Raw genomic sequence first — 25583 nt, forward strand, 5'->3', positions numbered from 1 at the left:
AATGTGTTCCATAATTAACCTAATAGTAACCGCTATCATAAATACTTGCAATATTTCTTTTTACAAATTTAGTTAAATTTAAAGCAATATATAATTTCCCAAAAACGAGAATTATATTTGCTACATAGGGAGTACAGTATACTCCACCCTTAGAGTTACTCTAAGTTAAATTATTTGAAATTTATAGAAATGAGCATTAGTACTTATGCCATCAAATTAATATAACTATATATATTATAAAACATATTTTTATCATTTGGTCTCCTAAGTGTTCCTATTCTTCATTATAAAGTTGGTCGAATTATTATCGGTATATATTTTGGGACAGAAGGATACTGTAAATCATAATCACCAGTTAATTAATAATCGACAGACCTTATCCTGGCATCCGATCCGATCCGATCCGGATCCAACTGCCACGCCCGCACCCGTGCCACGTGGATTCCAGAACGCACGGGCGGCGGCACTGACCAGTAGGCCCAATCCATAGGAGACAAGAGAGCTCATCAGCACGGGATCTCCCGACGGATACAAGAAAGGGGTAGGACAGTAAAAGCCCGTAGCCCAGAAAGAGAGAAGGTTCTCCAAGTCAATCACAATCACGAGGAGTCATCAGTTCATCACGCCATACAACACGGACAGCGACGAGACGACGACGCCGGAGAGTAACGGCGAGTCGGCCGCGAGAGTGAAGGCGAGTCGGCGACCATCAAGGAAGGACATGGCCACGTTGCCCGGCAGCGCCCCCGCCGAGGCGGCGGAGCTCGTGCCGACGCTCTCCTCGCTGGAGCCGGTCTACGGCGCGGGCGCGCAGCTCGACGAGGCGCGCCTCCGCTTCGCCCGCCTCGGGGACCGCTTCCACGCCGTCTACGGCGCCCGCCCCGCGCTCTTCGCCCGCTCCCCAGGTCCGTCCGTCTCCGTCGCTAGACTGCTCGCGTGTGTGTGTGGCTGTGTGCTTGAGCGGGGTTGAGACTGAGACTAGCCGCGCCGCGCGATTGTGCTGCGGATTGGCTATTGCTGCAGGGAGGGTGAATCTGATCGGGGAGCACATCGACTACGAGGGCTACTCGGTGCTGCCCATGGCCATCCGCCAGGACATGATCGTCGCCATCCGGAGGGCCGACGGCGGCCAGGTGCGGGTCGCCAATGTCGACGACAAGTACCCCCTGTGCGTCTACCCCGCCGACCCAGATAAGGTACCAATGCCCTCCTCTGCTCCCTGCTCTATCCATCTAGATAGATTGGTAATACAGTTTTTGGGCGGTGTTGTTCCGATCGAGGCTTCATTTCGACGGTGATTTGGGGGAAAACAGGTTTCTGTCACGGAGAATTTTTAGGCGAGATTCTCCGGCCGTGCTCCAACTAATCTGCGTTCTTAATTTAATTTACTCTTGGAGGGGGAGGTAAGGCACGAGGATCTCGTTCTCGTTCCTACCATTGGAGCGCGGCGGCGGTTGCATTGCTTCCGGTTAATTAGCATATCGCAACAAAAGGCCCGTGACGTGGGACCTGGGTCGGTTACCCGTGAACTTGATAACCTCAGGTGCGTCACGGAACTGACCTGCTTTGGACCTGACGGTCCTTCCCTGCTACTTTCAGCGCAGTGGGAGCTAGTATTGACTAAGGATTGTTTCAGCTGCCCGATGGCACTAACAGTCAACTTGTAAATGCTGCTAGTAGTTTCTTGGCCGTGATACAGTCAATGTATACCTTGTGCTAAAGTAATTCTTGTGTCAGCTATAGATTTCCAATTACTTCGTGGCTATAGTAGTACCAGCTCTGCTTGCTGCCTAAAAATATGCTCTTATTTGTTTGCCTGGCCTTAACAACATTAAGTGTTTTGTTCTGGTGTAGGAAATTGACATAAAAAATCACAAATGGGGGCACTATTTCATGTGTGGGTAAGTTACAATTTTGAATTCTTGCTGCAGAAACCTGTATATTGAAGTATTTTGTTCCCAATTATTTTTATTGTAGAAAATGAGTATGTCAGTATGTGATATGTTTGTATCCACTTGATTTGCAATCTGCAGATACAAGGGAGTTTACGAATACTGTAGATCAAACGGGATAGATCTGGGCAAACCTGTTGCACTTGATGTTGTTGTTGATGGCACAGTTCCTCAAGGTTCAATTGAGCTCTTTAGTTGTACAAATCTTTCCTTCTGTTCAAATGACATGTTTTATAAAGGTTTGCTGGTGTTATTTCTCTTATTAGGCTCTGGATTGTCAAGCTCAGCAGCTTTTGTCTGTTCAGCAACAATTGCTATCATGGGAGTCCTTGAGAAAAACTTTCCAAAGGTATTACTTTAATGCAATTAATTTTGTAAAGCACTAATATGTCGCACAATTGGCAAGAAACAAGTGCCTTTTTGCCTTTATATCAAATGGAGATTTAAGTGGCAGATGCAGCAGAAGTAAACACCCTGCTTGTTAATGACTACAAATTGGATAGCCAAATTTGATGGTGGTTTGCTGCTTATGCTGATGCATTGTTTTTGACATTGACTAGATTGGCAATCAGATGAATTTTCACCCATTTATATTATTTTTACGTTGTTTAGCACAGCAAACTTCTAGTGGTCAATTGGTAAACTTACTATATTCAAACCATGCAGAAAGAAGTTGCTCAATTCACTTGTCTGTCTGAGCGCCACATTGGAACACAGTCTGGAGGCATGGATCAGGTAATGCAATCCAGGAATTTCTTGTTGAGATTTGTAGGGTGTTTCTTATCTTTTTGTAAGTAATGTCAGTTGCTAAAGTAAATTAAAACGCTTTGCTTAACTCAATTGATCCTGTTCCCATTTAACATTTCATTGTATTTTTGTAGGCTATATCTATCATGGCCAAACCTGGATTCGCTGAGTTGATAGATTTTAATCCAATTCATGCAACTGATGTCCAACTACCTCCAGGTGGTACATTTGTGATCGCCCATTGTTTGGCAGAGTCCAAGAAAGCAGAGACAGCTGCAACAAATTATAATAACCGTGTTGTGGAGTGTCGCTTAGCAGCGGTAAATGAATAATTAGTTTTATTATGGGCTTGCTTCTAAAGTATTTTCAATCTCATGCTCCTTTTTAGTACTGTATATATTGTGCCATTTCACCTATTGCACCAAAACAAATGACTAATATCTTAATAATACTCAAGTATTATCAGTTGTTTTTTTATATATAAAAGACAACGAAACAAGTAACAGGTTATACAGACAGAAGGTTTCCTTGTCATTTCTGTTTGTTGAGCTAATAGCTTTCCCTTGCACTTTTCAGATTGTTCTTGCCATCAAACTAGGGATGGATAGGAAAAAAGCTGTCTCCTCTGTTACAACCCTCTCCGATGTTGAGGGTCTATGCGTTTCTTTTGCTGGGAAAGAAGGTTCATCTGATCCTGCAATAGCTGTGAAGGTGCACGACTTTTAACATGACTTTAGACTATTGGCAAGAGAAATATGGTTATGACTGAAGAATTGCCTGCCTCATCTTCATTGTTTGTTCTTGAAGAGAGATTCACAACGTGTTTTTATAATTTTATTTGTCATCTGGTTCTGCCATTTCATCTAATTTATTTCTTGCGAACACATACGCGGACTGTGCATAATCACATTAAGAAAGAAATAAAAGATGACGCTGTACCCAAATCACAAAGGCCAAACAACCAATACTAAGCCCTTGCCTTGATGGGCCACTGGGTGGTCTGCCAGTTTGGAACCTTTTAGTTCCCTTTTCTGCATCTTCTTATTCTTCCCTGAGTAGGCAGATTAATTTCAGTTTGAGTGGGCAATTTTTTTTCAAGTCTCTTTTCTAGATTTCCTTTTTACAGTTTCGAACTTTTGATACTGTGATGTTACTCCGTAGGATGGTTTATCTTTTTGATGTTGGGAAAGGATAATTTGATTTTTTTTATGTCTGAAAAAAGATCAATACTGTGCAAGATGGAGTAGCAAGGATTTATTTTAAGCCATAAAGTTTTCCTCATATTGCTGTGCAATATTGCAGAAACTTTTGCATGAGAATCCATATACAGCTGAAGAAATAGAGAAAATTACAGGTGAAAGCCTGACATCTGTCTTCCAGAGCTCTCAAACTTCCTTGGATGTTATAAAAGCTGCAAAGCACTACAAGCTATTTCAGGTGGATATCTCTCTCTCTCTCTCTCTCTCTCTCTCTCTTTGTGGGGAATATTTTCAGGTGGATCTCATGTGCTTATTATTTGTATTCTTGACTCTTGTAGCCATCTAAGTTATGCTATTTCATGAAAACAACTGCATAGGGTCAGAGGACCTGTTTGCAAGCTTAGAACACTTTGAGTAGAAGCTTGCTAGTTTCTTTTAACATAGATGCTACTTGAACTGTGTGGTGATGCTATTATTAATTTCAGCGTGCGACTCATGTCTACTCTGAAGCAAGGAGGGTTTACGCTTTCAGGGATACTGTCTCCTCAAAACTCAGGTGGGTTTACTATTTGTAATGTGCTTCTTCCCTAGGTTGTGTGTATTATCCTCACGGTACTTTGGAAATTGATCTAAAAATTGTGTTTTGTCATATGATACAGTCATTCTTCTGCTGACACGTAATGTTGTCTCCGTGCAGTGAGGAAGATAAGCTTAAGAAACTTGGTGATCTTATGAACGAAAGCCATTACAGCTGCAGCGTGCTATATGAGTGCAGGTATCTTTGCAGTATACTGATGGTAACAGTTCAAATTCATTGTGGTGATTTTTGTGCCAGGCTGTTTATATTAACTATCATCACAAGGCACTTGGTGTTGCTTTGGGAAACTTATGAACATACTGACATATTTCACTATACCAGTTGCCCTGAGCTGGAGGAGCTTGTGAAAGTCTGTAGAGACAATGGAGCACTGGGAGCACGTCTCACAGGAGCTGGGTGGGGTGGCTGTGCGGTTGCTCTGGTCAAGGAGCCCATCGTCCCTCAGTTCATTCTGAATCTAAAGGCAAGCTCAATGTCTCATCTCTCATTCTGATTGCTGCATCCAAAATTCTTGGCAGTAAGCAAGCGCATGACATATAGAAAGTTACAGACATACGTTGTCCATAGTCTGTTCTGTTGTATCCTGACTTGTATACGTAGTCCCTGCCTAAACACCGCCACAAGAATCGCATGGCTTGATGCATCTGAGCTTACTTAGGTTGGCTACCACGATCCTGTTTATAACTGCATAGTATGACGGTGCATGCAGACACAGATTCTTCTATGGCTTGGCTTTGGTTCTGAAGTCTATCAGCTAGCACTGATTTCTGATTTATGCAGGAAATGTACTACAAATCAAGGATTGAGAGGGGAGTAATCCAGCAGGGTGATCTGGGCCTGTATGTTTTCGCGTCGAAGCCATCGAGCGGCGCAGCCATATTGACGTTGTAGGCGGGCAGAGGCAGCCTCCATTCTTTTACGAGCCCGCTGTAAATTCGTAGAGTCCGTACCCTGGTCCCAGATGTGGCCCTGTAAAACATGGAATAAGTTACTTGCATCTCGATGAACACCGAACTGTTGTAAAACATGGAGTATTAAATTATCTCAGGCAACACACGCATTAGGCATGTTGCTCCAGATTTGAGAGACGAGTTCGTGGCTGGCTGCCATGGATGAATGAAGTTAAAAGAAAAGAGGAATAATCCGAATCTTATCCAGAGGGCGTATCTATCTATGCCCCGTTGTGTAGCTCGTCTCCCTTTGGATCATAATTCAATATGTCGAGCTAACTCTGGAGGAGGATATTGTGCAAAGAAAGAGAGCCAGCTCCTGTGAGAGGGGTTAAAGCCCATTTGTTGATTATGGGGTCTTAACTATGTTTTTTTTTTGCCCTAGAGGGTTATTTTTCTTGTGTACATAAAACTCTCTTTTCTCCATCTTATTTGAAGGCCAAAGCTTCTGTCGTTACGTTAAAAAAATCGGAATCTATATACGGATGCAACTTGGACTTGATATCCGTAAATAGGCACATTGTCATAGACAGTGGTCAGTAGGTACTCCCTCTGGTCCGTATTTCAATTTACACGCCACAACGTTGACATGGGTCATATTAACTCAAGCAGACGAGACTTTTGCATGCTTATTTATTGAAGGAGTTTGTTTAGCCGGTGCATGCATGCGAAATCGTTGGGCAGGAGGCGGCGGGCGCAGGTGAGCTAGCCAGCCCTGCCCGTTTTAATTGCAGTAGTCGTTGGGAGGTAAGGCGAGTCTCAATGCATGTTTCATTAGAGTGTCATACACATTAAATAGGGTGCTACATAAGCAAAATTGCTGACTTGGCAGGGTCATTAAACGAAGGAGTTTCATCATATGAGAGAGGAGTTTCATCCCCATGAAACTTCTATGGCTCGGTTACCTAGTTTATAGTCTTGGTAACTGTGCCATGAAACTATGCATTGAGACTGGCCTAAACTCCCAACACGAGCGCAGCGCACGATGCTGCTTTATTTCCTCTTCCTTGTTCGCCTAAGACCCTGTTTAGAATGGAGATGAAAAAATTTTAGGTGTCACATTAGATGTGTTGGAAGAATGTCGGAAGAAATTTTTAAAAATTAATAAAAAACAAATTACATAGCTCGTCTAAAAACTGTAAGATAAATATATTAAGCATAAGTAATCTATCATTAGCACATGTAAAGTTACTGTAGTACTTAAGACTAATTATAGACTAACTAAACTTAAAAGATTCGTCTCGTGATTTTCAACCAAACTGTGTAATTAGTTTATTTTTTATTTACATTTAATGTTTTATACATGTGCCCAAAGTTCATATGGGGAGGCAACGGACCGGAGGAAGTTGGAAGTACGTACATACTCCCTCCTTGCTTACAAAAAAAATATTCAGTACAGTGACACATTCTAGAAAGCTTAATTTTAATTCTTTATTTTTATAAAAATATTTATCAAAACATGACATATGTATATTTTTATAAAAGTATTTTTTCAAGATAAATCTATTTATATAGTTTTTATATTTTTAAATTCAATAACTTAAAACTTATTTATAATTTATATTTTTAATATCTGACTTAAACTTTATCAAAAACAACTTTCTTTCTTTGTGAGTATGGAAAAAGTACATAACATTTGAGCCGCTTCTATGAATTCGAATTTGGGGCAGTTGTATTATACTCCTGTTCCATTTTTTTTTTTTGAGAATCTCAAACTTTATTGACGGTGACGGTGAGGCGTGAGCGAAGGCCAGCCCATGCCTGCATCTGCATGTGCGATGGACACTGGAGACTGGACCTGCGCCGCTGGCTCCGCGTTTTCATTTGGCCAGCCCAGGGCCCAGGCCAGGTCTCTCCATCAAGTCCTCCATCTTTTCCGAGGCGCAACAAGTCCACAACTCCGTTGACCATTTCATGCATCATTGTCCGATGCTTTGGGGTCCATAAACTACTGGCACAGCACATTGGACTCGTACCCCTAAAACCTTAGGCTTGGCTGCTGTAGCTAATCCTAGGACTATTTAAACTACTCCTTTCGTTCTAGATTAAATCAACTTTTAGAATTGTCATAAATAAAACTATTTCAAATTTAATCAAATTTTATAGCAAAAGAGAAAGGTATTATAATACTAAATTAATATAACTAGATATACCATGAAATATATGTTCATGATATACTTATTTGATGTCACAGATGTTACTACTTTTTCATATAAAGTTACTCAAAGTCTAATCTGATACTAAGATTTTTTTTCGTGTAGAGGGAGCAACGGTACAGCAAAGTTGTAGCACTAACACTTTAGCTTAGTTCTAACTACTCCTAGTTTTGGACCATTCAAACTACTCACATTGTCTCACATCAAATCAATTTCTAGAATTATTCTAAATTAAACTATTTTAAACTTGACCAAATTTTCTAAAAAAAATAGCACCGACATTTATAACACCATATAATGAAATATATTTATTTGATATCATAGATATTACCCTTTCCATAAATTAGTTGCTCAACCAGAAGATAATGTGGCTTAGGGTGATTGTAACAGTTGAATTTTTTGGGGGTACAAACTACAAAGGGTTACCTGCACAACAGAGTTATACGATCAGTAAGTGTGTCCGCAACAGTAAAATCTACTCCCTCCGTCTCTGAAAGAATCAATTTCTAGGATCCGTGCAGTTTGACTAACTTTATAGAAAAGAGTAACAACATCTATAATATAAAATACACATTATATGAAAATATATTTTATGATGAATCTAATAATACTAATTTGATACTATAAATCTTAGCATTTTTTTCTAAAAATTTGGTCAAAGTTTAAAAAGTTTGACTTAGGACAACTCTAGAAATTGATTCTTTCAGGGACGGAGGGAGTAAATCGCTAGCTGACGTGGCAAGTAAAGAATAAATCAAACCATAAAACTATAGTATTCTGATCATGCCAAAGAAAGTGTAGAGACTTGGGTCGCATGGATTCTCATGGCGTGCGAGACTATCGCGGAGGGAAGCGCTAGCATCGCGTTATTTTACCCTCTCTCACCTTCACTTCACGTGGATGAAAACATGATGTCAGCTAGTGATTTCACTTGTTGGAGGCGCCCTAAGACTATCTCCAACAATCGTCACCCAAAATACAAGACCTATTTGTCCTTTAGGTAGCGCTACAGGTAAAAAGTTCTATACCTATTTTTAGTCTTCTTCAACAACAAGACCTAAAAGACAACAGTCTCTGCAAATGGGTCTCGAGGAGAGAGGATACCCAAATTTGGATTATGCCTCTCCTGATACCCAAAATGGGTCTTTTGTATGGGTACTCTGTTGGAGGCTATAGGTATTGTGTTGGAGATCCATTTTGTGTTTGGGTTCCCAAATGGGTCTCCTGTTGGAGATAGCCTAACATGTTTAGTTCACTCAAAAACCCAAAATTTTTCAAGATTTTCCGTCACATCGAATCTTGCGACACATACATGGAGCATTAAATATAGTAAAAAAAATAAAAACTAATTACACAGTTTGTCTGTAAATCGCGAGATGAATCTTTTGAGCCTAATTAGTTCATAATTAGACAATATTTGTCACAAACAAACGAAAATGCTACAGTGCTCCGAACCATAAATTTTTGCAAACTAAACAAGGCCAGGCTTTGCTGTAGCTACTTCTAGCTTTAGACCATTTAAACTATGAGTAGGGTTCTAGCACTAACACCTTTGCTTGGCTCAGGCTACTCATGACACAATGTTCTCTTCTTTCAGAAATAAATCAAATAATAAGTATATTTTAACAAAAAGAAAAGTCATATGTGATAGATTTTTACTCTTGATTTCTTTAAAAATGCATTTTCAATAGCTAAAAGGATTAATATCATCTACGTACGTTAGAGGCACTATTATGAATGTAAACCTAGTGAAGCAAGTCATGGGTCAATTCAGTGAGAACCATCCGTACGGAAAACAATGTGCAAATATATGGCTGATGTGTGGCCCACGAAATATCTTGTTTGTTTGGCTGATAAGCCATGACAGAAAGTATTGTTGGTTGATTTATTATGAGAGAAAACACTGTTGAATGACTGATAAGCTCAAGCGAACAGTGGCTGTACCATTTTTTCCGTTAAACTTGCCTATAATTAATTTGAATAATCGTCCATAAGTCTTTGCAAAACTTTGACCTCTAGTTTCTCTAGCTAGTCAGAAATATATTTATTACCATAACCACCGGCTCGTTTTCTATCTCTTTCATCACCTCTTTCAGTCCTTGGCCGCAATGAATGGCAATGGCTGGAGCTCCGAAGAAAACGCGAGGCGGCAGCCGCGGCCTCCCCGCTCACCCGCTCGCGTCCGTCGCGCGCGCCTCTCGTCGTCGTCACAATCCGTGAAGCGCTAGCGTGCAAAACCCCGCGTACAAGACTTGCGTACACGTACGCCTACAGCAGTACAGCGTACCATATGACCATGCGCGCACCTCAAGTGGCTCCACGACCTCTCTAAGGGCTTCTCCAGTGGCTGTCACCAACCGACTCATGCTCCGACGTGGAACCTGATGAGTCGACTTTTATCATTGGAGAATGCCGACTCGTCGAGGAGAGAGAGAGGAGTCGATGCAAGATCTTGCATCGGTTCATCCGAATAAACAAATGAATCGAGTACGCGCCGCTTGAGCCCTTCCTATCCACGACGTTCGTCATCAGCCTCGCCTGGCACCGTCGCCCGTGCTGCTTGGGCGCGTCCGCCACTAGAGGTCCGCCGTGACTTGTGCTGTCATTCGAGGCGCTCGTCCGGCCGCGTTCGCCACTGGAGGCCCGTCCATCCGCCCCTCGCCGGCCTTGACCATGAAGACCTGCGCTGCTCACTGGAGTGTCGCTGTGCAGGGAGATGGTGCACCGCTGCATGCCTGCATGCGCCTGGGCAAGAAGAGGATGGAAGAAGGGGAAGGTGGCGCCCGCAAGCGCCCTCGCCGGCCATGCCTGCACCGGTGGATCCGGCTGCGCCCACGCTGGGGGAGAAGGCCATGGAATGCGTCGCTGCTCGCTGCGCCGTCGGAAGAAGAGAAAGGGGAAAGTAGAAGCCGATAGAAAAAAGAAGGGATGAGTCGGTTGGTGGGCTCCACACCGTTGGAGAAGTTTTTTGAGCGTATGAGTCGACTTCTCCAGGATTCGGTTTTGGGCGGACGTGGCCCTCTCTCTCTAAAAAAGCGACTCAACGACTGCGGTTGCCCTAACTGGACGCGAACTCATTCGTCCTCTCTCATTATTAATAATTAATTAATCAATTAATCAATTACTACGACCTTTTATATGTATACATGTAAGTATTTATTTATTATATACTACAATAATATAATGGAAATACGTATGTGCGATCTAGTAAAATGCGCCAGGGATTTCGATGTTTGCATGGGATCCATCCAATAATTGTGAGTAGGCGAGGCCAAATTTCCTTCGGTATGCACTATATATGCAGTTTGTATTACTTTTTCTTTCTTTTTTTAATTAATTAACGAGGGGAACGAATTCCATTGGATTGGCGGATCCGGATCCGATCATATCGATAAATACCCTGCATCTGCATGCATATTATACAATAAAAACGAATACCATACTCATGCCCAACAAATTCAAAAGAACACATCATGTAGTGATATGAGACTCAAATACTATATATACTCCTGTCCAAAAGCATTTTGTAAGTTATTACATCTTACGATATGACATCTCAACCTATCCATTTCTTCATACATACATGTATACTGCTGATTTATTCATTCTCCGTCCCATCATGGCCATATATATGTATACACAAACGTCGTTTCAAATATCACGGACATCAATTGTTTCTGATTTTGTCAAAGTATTTTTTTCAAAACCCTTGCCATATATATATGAGTATAAGCTAAGCTAAGTCGGTTGAACTGTTAATTCCAATCCATCACTGGTACTGACAGCAGGGGTGATTGACGGAAAATCCAAAATCATGTTTTCTCTTATGGCTCGCTAGATCTTTGGCTGTGTCACGTACACTTCACCGGGACGTCGTAAATTGTTCTATCGCGTATACCAGGCCAGAGGAAGTATTAAAATATAACTAAGCAAAAATATGAGTACAGTAGTATGTCTATAATTGGAGTCCCGAAGCATCGCAGCAACTAATGTAGATTCATGCATCATTGTCAGGTCTAATACCGATGTCACAATTGAAGGAAGAGGAGACAATCGGTAGTAGAGTTAAAAGAGAAAGGTACATTAGGGGGTTGATTGGTTGGCTGCATATGCCTCTTAGCTTGGCTTTGTAGATACGCAGATTTTGGGCGGTGTTTCTAGGGAGCCAGGCTCAATGGATGCAGGTGATTACCGAGCTGATAATGTAGGGTATGCTTAGTCGTAAATATCAAGTGATATTAATGTGTTTTAAAGAAGTTCAAGACATTAGAAGATAAAATACGAACTTTATTAAGAGTATATATTGTACTACTAAACAAAAATCATAATCATATGTATATCATTTTTTTTTTACGAGGCTAAGTAGGTATAGTCAACTAAACATAACTGTGTTGTATACGCTCAGCCCGTCGGACTACCCCATCCAACAAGCTGAGCGTAGCCTCTACTGATAAGTGAACCAATCACCCCCTACTTGTTGGTGGAGTTTATCCATCCAAATAGCTCAACAAATTTTTAGCTAGTTATGTTTAGCCGGAGTTAACAATTTGCTCTAGATGATCAAACGGGGTCTGACAATTACCACAGTATACCACATATGCTATATATATTCTTTCTTTTGTCAAGTTGCAAACTCCGTCCATGTCATGCACTAGCTATCATATTAGCGTATTTATTTTGGGATTGAGGGAAGCTCACATATTAAATTATCGAGTGTTGCATGCATGCAGCATGCGACACCACCCATCGACGGAAGGTACTCGATACTAGTCGTTTGGTTCGCGTTTCAGTTTCTTCAAAGCTTAGGCAGCATATAGGCCTTGTTTAGATACACCTAAAAATCCAAAACTTTACAAGATTCCCCATCACATCGAATCTTGCGGCACATGCATGGAGCATTAAATACAGATAAAAATAAAAACTAATTACACAATTTGTCTGTAAATCGCGTGACGAATCTTTTAAGCCTAGTTACTTTATAATTGGACAATATTTATCAAATAAAAACGAAAATACTACAGTGTCAAAATCCAAAAAGTTTTTGGATCTAAACAAAGCCATAGTCTCCCGCTCGCATTTATTCATTGAGAGACAAATACTGGCCACAGATGTATATATATAACGCAGATGGCAGATGCCATTGCCGCCTAGCTAGCAGCTAGGTCTTCCGATCCACTGCTCCATCGCACAGCACAACGCCTGCCAAACCTGCAGCCATTGTCGCGCGCGATCGAGCTACTAGCTACCTAGCTAGTCCCTGCAGCCATGTCCAAGGCCTTCTCCAAGTCCCTCTCCCAGCTCAACAAGGCCCTCATCAGGAGGCTCAACGCCCTCGTTGTCACCCGCGCGCAGCCTGCGCCGGCGAGGTCGTCGTCGGATGGTGGGCGCGTGCCGCCGCCGCCGCCGCCGCCGGACCCGGTGGACGCGCTCCCGTCGTCGGCTGCGGCGGCAGCAGGCGGCGTCGCCGTGTGCAAGGTGGAGGGCGGCCTGCTCAGGTCCTCCTCCGCCTTCCCTTACTTCATGCTGGTGGCCCTGGAGGGCGGCGGGTTCGTCAGGGCGCTGCTCCTCCTGCTGCTCTACCCCGCCCTGCGCCTGCTCGGCCACGACACGGCGGTCAGGGCCATGGCCGTCGTGACCTTCCTCGGGCTCAGGAAGGACGCGTTCCGGGCGGGCAGGGCCGCGCTGCCCAAGCTGCTCCTGGAGGACGTGAGCGCCGAGGTGTTCGACGCGGCGGTGGCGCCGCCGGCGCCCCGCCGGCGGTGCGTGTGCGTCAGCGCCATGCCGCGGGCGATGGTGCAGCCGTTCCTGGTGGACTACCTCGGCATCGACGCCGTCGTCGCGCCCGAGATGAGGGAGTTCAGGGGGTACTACCTGGGCGTCATGGAGGACGAGAGCGAGGTGCTGCGTGGGCTGGACGTCGAGAAGGTGATCGCCGGAGATAAGGGCGGCGGAGGCAATGACGACGACGTCGTCTTCGGCGTTGCTGGACTCGGGTCCTCGTTCGCCCAGCTGTTCCAAAAGCATTGCAAGGTTTGTACTGTACGTCCCAGCTGCTTCAGAAAAAGATGGTGTCCGATAAACTCGGCGGTAACTACGCACCTACTACTGCAGTCACCTTCTCAAAAATTGACTACATTATTTATTAGTATATTAATAATAACATGCATCAAATCATGTCGATTTGACACATGACAATGGCAATATAACAACAACTAACTCATATACTCCTACATGGTAGTCGAAAGATATACAGATAGATTGATATTTAGACAAGTCAACCCATTTGAACTTTGACCAATTGTATATAAAAAATTATATCAACATTTCTATATCCACATATTTTTTGTTTAAAAATATCCAAATATATTTATTACAACAATATGCCTTAATCAATTTAATGATACTTATCTGATATCATAAATTTAATATTATACATAATCAAACTTGATATTCAAAATGCAAGACGCGCGTGCAATTGTTTTTGGGCCTATATATAGGAAGTACTTGTCACATATACTCCCCAAATATTTTGTCACGGTTGTTGGTTAAACTTAAATTTACCCCAAATATTGCTAATTTTATGTTGGTTAAACTTAAATTTGACTAGATTTATAGTAAATATTAGCAATATTTGTATCTTCACATAAGTTTGTTATAAAAATGTATTCAAAGGTTAGTCTCATAATTAATATAATTTTTTTTGTTATACATCATAAATATTAATGATGTTTTGTATATAGTTGATTAAAATTAAATTTGTTTGACTTCTTAAGAAGTGAATGACACTTATTTTGGGATGGATGGAGTAAGTATATATATATATACATGTGTTCATGTTATATATACTTTGTAGTTTGTGTACATATGAAGTCGTTGCACAGGCACGCACGCTGCACGCACACTCGCTCCTATACGAATACACGTGCTAGACCTGTCAGGACTTTGAGTTGTTTGAGACTGGTATATATGCTCTAAAATCTCACCAAACTATACTAGCTATATGAGCTGTGCTGTGAACAATTAGAATGGCACCAAACAATGTACTGTACTAATTAAGACAATTTTGAGCAGGCAGTCTGCGTCATCTTTTATAAACCTTGAAGTAATGAGAGTAAAATTAGGCCCAGCACTGGAACGTGCTTGAGTGCACTGTTTGACTGCTCATCGTGTCATCGTGTGATGACTTGAACGAAATGAGAGTAGATTTGGTGATACATTTGGGCACATGAATTGCTCATGCATGGTTAAGAAGGTCAGCACCATGTATACCTACTAACTACTTATAACTAATTAATAAAGAGTGTTCCTCGTTCTAAAATATTACATATACCTTAGCTAGATAGTAGCACCACCAATTGAAACTTCACTTGACCTCGACTAAGTGCAAAAGATAATAAAACATACAAAGTGCTTGATTTGAAACCTTAATTATGCTCAACTTCTTATGAAATGGTGCTTGATTTGAAACCTTATGATCAATTCCGTCGTGGCATTTTTGGAAGTGTTATTGTAACTGTGGCTAAACATTGATGCATGTGTCTATACATGCATGGCGGATGCAGGAGGTATACGTGCCGACCGAGTCGGCACGGCGGCGATGGCACGCGCTCCCGCGGCGGCGCTACCCGAAGCCCCTCATCTTCCACGACGGCCGGATCGCCTTCCGTCCGACGCCTGCCGCGACGCTCGCCATGTTCATGTGGGTGCCACTGGGCGCGGCCCTCGCCGTCGTCCGCAGCGCCACCTTCCTCGTCCTCCCGTCCTCGCTCTCCGTGCCCCTCCTCGCCGCCCTCGGCATGCACAGCCGCCTCATCGCCAACCCCTCCTCGGCGTCCAAGAACCTCTTCGTCTGCAACCACCGCTCCCTCCTCGACCCGCTCTACGTCGCCGCGGCCGCGGGGCGCGCGGACCTCGCCGCCGCCACGTACAGCATCAGCCGCGTCTCGGAGGTCCTGTCGCCGATCCCCACGTTCCGCCTCACCCGGGACCGCGCGGCGGACCGCGCCGCCATGCACGCGAAGCTGCAGTCGCGCGGCCCCGGCGGCGGCGGGCTGGTCGTCTGCCCCGAGGGCACCACCTGCCGCGAGCCGTACCTGCTGCGTTTCAGCCCGCTGTTCGCCGAGCTCGGCCACGACGTGGCGCCCGTGGCGCTGCACTCGTCGGTGGGCATGTTCCACGGCACGACGGCGGGGGGATGGAAGGCGCTGGACCCGCTGTTCCTGCTCATGAACCCCGTGCCGGCATACATCGTGCAGTTCTTGGACACCCTCAAGTGCGGCGGCGACGGCGGACCGGAGGCGGCGCGCGCCGTGGCGAACGAGCTGCAGCGGCGGATCGCGGAGGCGCTGGGGTACACGTGCACGGGGCTGACGAGGAAGGATAAGTACCTCATGCTCGCCGGCAACGAAGGCCTCGTCGACGTCAACCACGGCGGCGGCGCCAAGAAGAAATCTCCTACTTGTGCTACTAGATCTGAATTTCCATTGCAGGCTTCATTGCTTCAGTGAATGAAGGATAACAAAAGGATAAAATTCTGTGTTCAGTTTATTTTATTAACAGTTTTACAGATATATCATATATGATTTGGGTTGTATATACTTAATTATTGTAAGAGCATCTCCAACGGTTTTGCAATTTTTGTTTTGTAAAACAAGGAGTTTGCCAAGTCTCAAATCAATATGCAAGTCACAAAATTGAGTGTCTCCAATGGTTTTGTCAAAATTGAGTTGGCAAAACCAAATGGTGAACCCGGTCGTTATTTTTTCACACGCTTTTTCTCTTCGCGGCGTCCACTCCGTCGTGTGGGAAGTCTCGCGCGTTCTCCCGCGCGTTGTGTTGCGCTGCTGCCTCCTTCAATTCGCGCTAGTGCGTTCGCTTCAAGGAAAAAAGTGGGAGACGGAGTACTGCAGGCCGCCAGAGTTCACCTTACGTTGATTGAAGGCCGGCCTGAAGAGGTTGGTGTTCTAGGGGATCGTGAACCAGCTGGTTGGCCATGGGGTGAATCATTCGCGCGAAGAGGAGTTTCTCCTATATGGCGCGAAGAGGAGTCGGAGACGTGCGGGAGACCGAAAACCGCACGGGAGGAGAGACCGATCGGCCTTTGCCAAGTCGTTTAGGGTTTGGTAAAAATGTCAAGTTTCCTTCCTCATTTGCCAACTTTGCCAAAATACAAAAGTCAAATGCAAAATCATTGGATACCTCAATTTGAGCTTTTTGGCAATTTAATCAAATGCAAACCTCAATTGCAAAACTGTTAAAGATGCTCTAAGATAGTGAATGTGCACAAGTCGCCTTAGTGTAAATTTTGACAGATGTATTTTGAATTTATAAATTAAAGACGTGAGTTCGATCAAGTGGTTATACATGCATCCAGCGCCACTCTTTTTTCCATTATTTGTTTATTATTAGGTCAAACTAAGATTTCTCTTTGAATTCCTCTGTAGGTGTTTTGTTGGAGGTGTTAAAGTTTAACATGTACTATAGCTCTTTCGTTTTATTTAGCAATTAGTGTTCAAAGACTAATTAGGCTCAAAAAATTAGTCTACTTTATACATGTGTCCAAACATTCGATACGACAGGAGTTAAAAGTTTACCGATGCGGCCTAACTCGATTATGCACATGCAACTCAGCGCCACTCTTTTTTTCATTATTTATTCATTATTAGGTACAAATAAGTCTTTTTCTTTTCAATTCTTCTGTAGGCCCGCCTAACTCGAATTCGCAATTACACCTCACCTGTATCACTGTAGACGCTAACCCATGCAATTCCGTTTAAGATACGCAATGTCTTGTTGAGACCTGGGCAAGAAAGAACTCGCTGTGCTGAGTGCTGACCACATCACTGCTAGTGCCAGGAGGGGGTCCTTGACTCCATGTTAACTAGATGTTGCTGTAGTCAGTTTATATACTATCTTATCTTGCTATAATCCCAGCCAGCAACGTCTTAACCACCACCCAGTTCTGACCTATTGAAATGCCGGCACTGGCACGGCCTGACAAAGCCCGGCAATTGACGCCGGCGGCTTCATTACCATGACGCTACAAAAAAATCAAACTACTTTTCCTGTGTCCTGGTCATTAGTTTGCTGCTTTTGAATTCTATACAGGTGACATTTCAGCACATGCTAAATCACCTGCAGTTTATGCACATGATCTTTACATACCTATGCATGTTGCATTTCGATTATAGCTTTTCCGCAAGCAAGATCCCAGGGCCAGGACGATACATTAACATCTGCCAACACTCTTTTCCATGACGAACCAGGATTTACAATGGCCATTAACATCAGCCAATACTCTTTCCATGATGAACCAGGATTTACAATGGCCCCTCATTACGAACCATTAAGTCGGGGGCCGATTTTTCCAAGTTGTAATTCCATAACCAAAACGCTTATTCTGTTTCTTTTTTTTTTTCTGTCTGCCCTGGGTAGTGATCACCAGACACTAACCTGCTTTGCTTACCACTGTTTCTTTCCCTTCTTCTTTTTCCTACTACTATTGCTACTGCTACTCTTCGCATTGCTTCCGCTACCAGGAGAAGCCGGGTCACCTTGTGCCCCGAATGCAGTTTCAAACATTCCAGAGTTGACTGCATTCTGGAACCACTCGAAGAACTCTTCCTCGTTCAGTCCTCCATCCATGTTTACACCACTTGGGGCCTTACCACCCCTCTGTGCTGAGGTACTCCCCTTGCCACTACTCTGCCTTGCCATGTTGGCATTGACATGAAAGGTTGCCTTGTGAGTGTTCGCCGGGCATCTCATTCCCTGGAAAAACAGAAATTCAAATATCAAATCACGTATCCATTACTTCTTTGCCTGCTTTCATGTTCTACAAAAGAGAAACTTCTGTCTGCAAACAAAGCAGAGCCAGAGTTTTTACACCTCTGCATGCCGTTTTTGGTCAAAGTTGTTTCTCAGGAAGCGAGAACGACAGTTATTTTGGGACGGAGGGAGTGATCACAAGATACTCGCGCCGTTTTTAAATAATATGGCATGGACATTTATGACAAACTAATAGTTCATTTTTACCTAACTAGCTTGTCCTAAACGTCATATATTTAAAAATGGAGGGGGTAACAAAGTAAAAATGATGACCCTTCATGCAGAACAAGCAAATGTTTGTGCAAATAATGAATAGATCTGAATTTTTTTGAGAAAATCTGAATTACCTGACAGTTGAACCACTCAGTGACATCAAATATGTAGCTTTCTGCACAAACATATGCATGAGGTAAATCAAGCTGCAAAACAGAACACATCATACCATGTCAGTCACAACTTTGTGATGCCTAGGTCTTATGTTTGATGCGTACAGTACAACTGCTCTAGAAGTGGTGCACAAATATATCATTTTATTTCCTGAAAGAACTTAAGTTTTTAAAAAGCAAGATCAAAGGTTTGAATAATTTTGCATTTACCTTCCGCAGCATGCCAAATAGAACAGATTGAAAGGACTGTTCAACCCATCCATCGCCATCTTTAGCTTGATGGAACTCCTTGCAGTCCTGTAATATAGAAAATATGTTAGTTAATTTAAGACATTTAATAGTAGCACGGTATTAGAAATCACCCATTTCACATGTCAAAAGAAAGCACCTGACACCATCTAGCTTGTGATTTAGCTCTTCCAGTATAAATCCAAAGATGCAAGTCGCCGCACTTTTTGCAAGCTATTCTTCTGGAAAGACCATAAGGACCTTCATCAACACCTTCTGAAGGGCTGAACCCATGTTGGAAAGTACTGTTTCTTCCATTCTAAAAGAATCAGAGAAATCATGCCAATCAGAAATGTAATGAAAACCCTTTCTAAGGATGAAATAATGCAACAAACAGGATGGTCCAATGAAACCAAGAACTGCCTAAAAGGGTGTTTGAGAACACCTAGAAGTAATAATGTTTTCCTCTAACAAACAAACCCACTAACGCACGGAACAAAACACTAGAGTGATAAACTATATAATTCCTGGATGAATTGAATTTTAATGGCTGCCAAATGATCATTTATGGGTCATGTTTTCGAAATTATAAGTAGTCCAGAGCTGATTGTGACCATATGTAAAGTTGAGTTGCACGTCCACAAATGGCCAAAGCCCCAGATAATATGGTTAGGCCAGTAGGTGACTTCATTCACTGTAATCCTCTTCTGTGATTCTTGGAAGAACAATGAGTTACAAACTTGCCCAGTGATATAATGTAAATCCATGCATGCACCTAAAAATGTAAACGCTCCAAAACTAAACTCTCCGAAACTAAACTAGTTCCAAACTTGTCGAAATTTGGATAGTTTTCAGTCCAGTGAAAGTAACCAGCTTCCCTACTACAGTCCTCACAGGTCAGCGGTAGTTTCAGGTAGCCTTAAGAATGCATGCTTGAACTACCTCCAAGTCAAGAATGGGAATATAGAGAAGTTTAACAAAGCACAAATGGCAATCATAAAGGAAATCAATAAGACCTTTTGAGAAACACTCTGCCTGAAGTAATTCAGGAGATCCTCCCTCCTCAACTCATCATCATATGTCTTGCGTTTCAGTGAATCAAGAAGAATCTGTGCATTTAGTAGGAACCTCATGAATATACATGACCATAACAAAGATGCGTCGTGATTGGATCTATGATTAGCTTGACAAGGAATACACACAAACCTCATATGCATTTTGAAGCTTTTTAAATGCATCAGCAGCTTTATCGTTGCCCATATTCTTATCAGGATGGACTAACATAGCCTGCAAAATCAGTAATCACTGTTAACAATGATTATCATGTCACAGCTTTGAAAAACATTAATTTAAACTGAAAGGTGGCACGTGCAAAAATAAATCATATGCTTTAGTTCAACTTTTAGCATCACCTTTTTCTTGTATTCTCTCTTAAGAGATGATACATCTATGTTCTCATATCGACGGAAACCTAATGCTGAATAGTGGTCAGTGCAGTTCAGTAAACGAGCCACTTCATCTTCAGAGGTCAGCTCTTTCTCAAGTCCACTTGTTGAAGGATCACCAGGACCTCGATCTGAAGCTGGAGCATATCTGGCTTGGGAGGCGCTATCTGCTGATGGCTGAAATTCTTCAAAGATATTGCCTTGTCTACCTGAGCTTTGCTCCGAGTTCCTTGAAGAACCATTGAATTTCTTATTATCTACATTGTCCCTTAGGAACTGCACTAGAACATCACTAGAAAAGAAAGATAAGTTCAGGCCCAAAAGCAACCCGAGCCATCCAACATAGCATCTCGCACAATACATTGAATATAAACAGGCAACGAGGAGAGCTATTCGTTCACGTTTCACGAAAATGAGAACACCTGCATTTTGGAAACAAGGGATATCACCACTTAGTTATCAAGTAGTACTGCATTTACAAACTGTAAATTTGAATAAACTACATCCCAAATAAAATATGAGTAAGTTGCAGAATATGACCTCCATGAATTATTACACAAGTTGTCATCCAAAAACTTCCATAAAACCATAAGATTACCACTGCAAGCACTGAGATAAGCAGGATAGCAAAACCTAGACCTATGAAGGCAATCACAGAAGCAGCAATCGCCTGAAAAAAAAAAAGAGTAGCGAAGATGAAAAGAATGATAAAGCACAACGAGCATAGCAATTAATGATTTAAAAAATAAACAGCATGGCAAGAGCAAAAACAATTAAAAACAAAACCAGACATAATTCGCCTAGCAAATTAACAATGGAATCACATAATAGAATAATATAATAGATAATAATTATATATTAACTGATACCAGACTTTGAGTTTCAGTTCACACACAGCATTTTGAATTATATTATCACATCATATTGAGAAATCAGTAAGTAAACAAAATATGAATCGAGATGAAATAAGATTGAGCACGTGAAATGCAGGATCATATGAACATGGTACTGTACATTTGAATGTGAATGATACATGTCGCATGGCAACTAAACTCATTTTTAATATCTAGAGAGTAATGACCATTGACCAAGATCATCCATAAAGTCTTCCTCTACCATAGATGCAGTATGCTGTGTTTTTTTATCACAACAGGAAACCTGAATTTCATTACTAGTATGCTGTGTTTTTTTATCATAATGGGAAACCCGAACTTCATCACTAGTATGCTGTGTTGCAGCCACTTAATCGAGAAAATGAAGTAATGAAATGTTGGCGAGCAGAAGATTGGCAATTCGGTCTGCATTTATTGTAAGCAGGCACATATATCATCATATTACAGAAAGCACAAAAATGTGAGGTCAAATGAAGGATCCTAGAGCTAAAACTTTCATTAAACCACACAAAAGAAAACATCATGTACGAGTGTTACATGATATACAGTTTCTTGCTCTAAAGGTTTTGCTAGCAAGATGCCATTACCGAAGTTGCTCACACATGTTAATTCACAAGCAAAATGGCATTTTCATTACTGAGGTTAATAAGCCCAATGTTATTTTGATCCGTATTAAAAAATGTGAAAAATGAAAAAGGTCACCGGCGACCTTTCGATATTCTAATATCTACTTGCAGGTATTGTGTAACAACTATGAGAAATATCATAAAGTAAGCTAGGACACATTGACATTGTCAATAAATTTGAGCAGAAGCCTAAGGGATAGTTAAACCATACCATGAATATGAGCATCTTTTTTATCCCAATCATTGCAAAAGTTGACAGCATGCTGCACCAAAGTACTGCTAGGAGGGAGTTTGTCCCCAACCGTAGCAAAGAATCAAAGCCCCTTAGATTGCAGTCTAGCCAAACCGTCAACAAGAGCAACATCAACCTTCCAGCATTAAGCATCCAAGCTCGAACTATAGGATAAACATATGCAGTTTTGCTTAAGACATAGGCATGCCCTTTGTTCACAATAGCCATGTAAGCGTTGATTGTTGGCCTTCTTTTGTCGATAAATCTTTTACCTTCCTCAACTAGATATATCATGGAAGCTCTAATAATGGATGCAGCCATGCAAGCAATGCACCTGGTCTTCTCCAAAACATTTCCTGCCAATCCAGACGATGTTGTTTGCTCAATCGAAGAACTTCTACCAAAACCGCGCCTAGAGGCTTTCTTGCTACCTCTTCTATTTTTAGTACCTCTTACCGAAAGCTCATTTTCTTCTGAACTGCTTATATCAAAACTGGTATCCATTTGTTGCTTTTTTCCAAAGGATGATATGCCATTGTTTCTGCTGTTCCTTTTGCTGCTGCTTCCTTTCTTCTCACTGCTTCCTCCAGGACCCTTTGATCTGCCTTGAACATGTGAACTTGGATTTTCACTGTCTGCAGCACCCCTTTCTGGTGTACTTAATACATCACCATCAGTTGTAGTTTGCCAGTTCGGTGAAGCATGATTGGGGCCACTCTTGCTTTGATTTCCTTTTCGTGCCATAATTTCACTTGAAACTAGGATACTCAAAGATACATGAGGTCTAACACATTATTCCGTTCCTTCAGCAAAATCAGTACCTATGGGTGCACCAAAACATAACACAAAGATACATGAGAAAACAGGACAGATCAAATGATTAATTAGAAGATAAAAGAACTAGCCATACATGTTCAAAGTACTCTACTAACGTAAGGGGCAACTAGCATCATTGTCTTGGCGTTTTGTCGACTTGGACACTGAATGAAGCATCCACATTGCTCGGAGTGGAGTGAACGGCACTGCATGCATACATGTCTTATCTAGACACATACCCAACAAGCCAACACCAAACACTGTGCCCAGCGTTTTCTCTCTCAAGCCCTGGTACCACCTAAGCTGATACAAACAGTCTCATATATAGGCTGGGTCCAGGATTTCAGGTATTGCAGCTAGTTGCATTTCCATACAGGGAGTTAAGCCACCAGATAGCCATGCTCCTACAATGCAGTTGCAGCTCACATACTTATCCAATACTGTAACTGAAAATGGGTTAAGCTCTGCTTCCCTGGTGTTACAGAGCTCAGTACAGCAGCTCTCAACCAGGGGCGGACCCAGTAAAGGACGGGTGTACACATCTACACCCAATAATTTTTGCAAAGGAGGAAAAAAATCGAAGTTTCTAGGCATAATACATGCATACTACACTTGTAAAGGGCGGACCCAGTAAAGGACATGGGTGTACACATTTACACCCAATAATTTTTGCAAAGCCATCGAAGTTAGTAGGCATATACATGCATATACACCTGTAATTAGATTCAGATCGGATTACAAATAGTATGTTAGGGTTTGGGCGCGCGATATTTTTTACCTATATGAATTAGGTTAAGGTTTGGGCGCACGGTTTCGCACAGCAGGAAGGGAGGACCAAGGGGAGGGAATACCTAGTGTCCTGGTGGTGCTCGTCGCCGGGCAAAGTGGCCAGTGGCGAAGTAGGACAGCAGCGACGGTCGAAGGGACACCGGGGCTGCAGAGGGCGGACGCCGTGCCGGAGATGGTCGCGAGGATGCTGGGCCCCAGGTGGTGCTCGACCGAGCGCAGTCTCCTCTCCGGGTTGCGGCGCGGCGAGCGGATGGAGGAGATCGGCCGCGGGCGAGACGAGTCCAGGCGGTGGGCCAAGGGGCGTGCGGGCAAGGGGCAATTTAGTCCAGCTTACCTCTCTCTCTGCTTCTTGTGGCCAACTTCACGTGTGTAGCCTGTAGCTAGAGCACAGGCCGGTCAGCCTGCCGCGCAACGGTGAAACCAAAGAGAGAGAAAGGCATGGTTTAGTTTCAAAAAAAAATAAGTTTTTTCATTATATTAAATCTTGCAGCAGATATTAAATATAAATAAAAATAATTAATTATATAGTTTATTTGTAATTTACAAAATAAATCTTTTGAGCTTAGTTAGTCTATGATTATTGGTTAGATAATAATTGTTAAATATAAATGAAAGTGGTACAGTAGTTGAAACTAAAAATTTTTGCCAACTATACAAGACTAGAGAAAAGAGCAAGAAGATGAAGTTAATTTAGAAATTATGATAAAAAAAAATGTAGTGGTATGTTTCGGAGATGCATGAAATTATATTGATATGTCAGCTATAGTCTTTTTATTTTCTTTCTTCTCTCCTTAGTCGATTCTTCCTACTCTCGATCTATCCACAGAGGATGGTGGTTGTCTCTTCTTCCCTCGTGACCGAGCTTGCCCCAATGTTTCACAAGGTGCTCACTTAGGCATGCTTATGCGCTAGTTGGAGGGGCACTATCTTACCTAGGGGGTAGACACAGAATAGCGGCGCGCCCTAGATCCAAGACCGTGTTGCTTGAGGAAAGGACGTCGGGTAGCGGTAGAGGCGACAAGCATGCCTGGAGGAGGCTAGTGGTAGGCTCAGCCAGAAGGAAGGCATGTTATGGTTGCAACTAGAGGCAGCGGGTAGATGGTGGGAGGAGGACACACAGAACGATGGACACAAGATTACATAGACGATAATTGTAACCTAAAGGAGATAGAAGCAGCGCCGACAGGTGAAAAAACGTGAACGAGAGGAGACATGTTCTGCAGAAGGTGGATGGATAAAATTAGATAAAGTGTTGCCTTATGTCAGGAAGGATAAGGTGCAATAGATAAGGTGGACTAGGTTTTTTTAATATTTCTATTTCTATGAAACTTTAAGTCCATACTACTTGTTTTTGCATATCTAGGAGTTTCTCCTTGTCGAATGCTTTTACGAGTGGCATCTCTGGGTCCTTTTGTTCATTCATGCCAAGAGTCTCCTCGTTATGAGCCATCTAAAAAGACAATGAGGGAGGATTTAGATTGGAGATAAAATTTTATAATAGAACAGGACAAAAGTAAGCATAACTTTTAGCAATTATCAAGTTTAAAGGTAAGCAAGAAGTAGGCAAAGATAAAAAGCATGCTAAAACGTCCAGTTCTAACTATACTTGCGTCCTACAGTGAGCATTGCTCTGATACCACTTTGTAATACCTGATTTTAAAGACAAAACCAGATATACACCATATGTGAGTCTTAGAATTCAAATCTCACATATAGCTACAAATAAAGGGTAATATCAA

At 42.5% G+C, this 25583-nt stretch overlaps 3 protein-coding genes across 4 annotated transcripts; 2 read left to right on the forward strand and 1 right to left on the reverse strand.

Annotated features, from left to right (window-relative positions):
• LOC8079681 (galactokinase) lies at window positions 543–5684 on the forward strand. The gene is made up of 13 exons (XM_002463539.2): window positions 543–905; window positions 1024–1196; window positions 1855–1901; window positions 2034–2128; window positions 2219–2301; window positions 2619–2687; window positions 2834–3019; window positions 3276–3410; window positions 4002–4136; window positions 4384–4454; window positions 4596–4673; window positions 4818–4959; window positions 5277–5684. The coding sequence occupies exons 1-13, from the start codon at window positions 722–724 to the stop codon at window positions 5385–5387; spliced, it is 1509 nt and encodes a 502-aa protein (XP_002463584.1). The 5' UTR covers window positions 543–721; the 3' UTR covers window positions 5388–5684.
• LOC8079682 (probable glycerol-3-phosphate acyltransferase 3) lies at window positions 12868–16210 on the forward strand. The gene is made up of 2 exons (XM_002463540.2): window positions 12868–13632; window positions 15165–16210. Exons 1-2 carry the CDS (start codon window positions 12868–12870, stop codon window positions 16107–16109), a joined length of 1710 nt encoding a protein of 569 aa, XP_002463585.2. The 3' UTR covers window positions 16110–16210.
• On the reverse strand, window positions 17758–24189 carry LOC8079683. Of its 2 annotated transcripts, none has more exons than XM_021446990.1 (10): window positions 23907–24189; window positions 22219–23060; window positions 21029–21158; window positions 20456–20910; window positions 20250–20330; window positions 20060–20152; window positions 19204–19362; window positions 19026–19112; window positions 18777–18848; window positions 17758–18372 (listed from the first exon to the last, which is right to left on the reverse strand). In XM_021446990.1, the coding sequence occupies exons 2-10, from the start codon at window positions 22981–22983 to the stop codon at window positions 18064–18066; spliced, it is 2151 nt and encodes a 716-aa protein (XP_021302665.1). In that variant the 5' UTR covers window positions 22984–23060; window positions 23907–24189; the 3' UTR covers window positions 17758–18063. The 2 variants fall into 2 exon arrangements, with proteins under 2 accessions (XP_021302665.1, XP_002466158.2); XM_002466113.2 differs by lacking the exon at window positions 23907–24189 and adding an exon at window positions 23150–23434 and having other exon boundaries at window positions 17870–18372.

Source organism: Sorghum bicolor, chromosome 1 (assembly GCF_000003195.3).
Source record: "Sorghum bicolor cultivar BTx623 chromosome 1, Sorghum_bicolor_NCBIv3, whole genome shotgun sequence".
Classification (NCBI taxonomy): domain Eukaryota; kingdom Viridiplantae; phylum Streptophyta; class Magnoliopsida; order Poales; family Poaceae; genus Sorghum; species Sorghum bicolor.

What these genes read in the sequence shown, in the direction of transcription:
- LOC8079681 (XM_002463539.2), top strand. Translation starts at nt 722, where the DNA reads ATGGCCACGTTGCCCGGCAGCGCCCCCGCCGAGGCGGCGGAGCTCGTG. An exon ending in ACCCCGCCGACCCAGATAAG is followed by an intron (nt 1,197 to 1,854) that starts GTACCAATGCCC and finishes GTTCTGGTGTAG; the next exon opens with GAAATTGACATAAAAAATCA. An exon ending in AGCACTACAAGCTATTTCAG is followed by an intron (nt 4,137 to 4,383) that starts GTGGATATCTCT and finishes TATTAATTTCAG; the next exon opens with CGTGCGACTCATGTCTACTC.
- LOC8079682 (XM_002463540.2), top strand. Translation starts at nt 12,868, where the DNA reads ATGTCCAAGGCCTTCTCCAAGTCCCTCTCCCAGCTCAACAAGGCCCTC. An exon ending in TGTTCCAAAAGCATTGCAAG is followed by an intron (nt 13,633 to 15,164) that starts GTTTGTACTGTA and finishes TGGCGGATGCAG; the next exon opens with GAGGTATACGTGCCGACCGA.
- LOC8079683 (XM_021446990.1), bottom strand. Translation starts at nt 22,983, where the DNA reads ATGGCACGAAAAGGAAATCAAAGCAAGAGTGGCCCCAATCATGCTTCA. An exon ending in AGAGAGAATACAAGAAAAAG is followed by an intron (nt 20,331 to 20,455) that starts GTGATGCTAAAA and finishes CTGATTTTGCAG; the next exon opens with GCTATGTTAGTCCATCCTGA. An exon ending in AGCTTCAAAATGCATATGAG is followed by an intron (nt 20,153 to 20,249) that starts GTTTGTGTGTAT and finishes CTAAATGCACAG; the next exon opens with ATTCTTCTTGATTCACTGAA.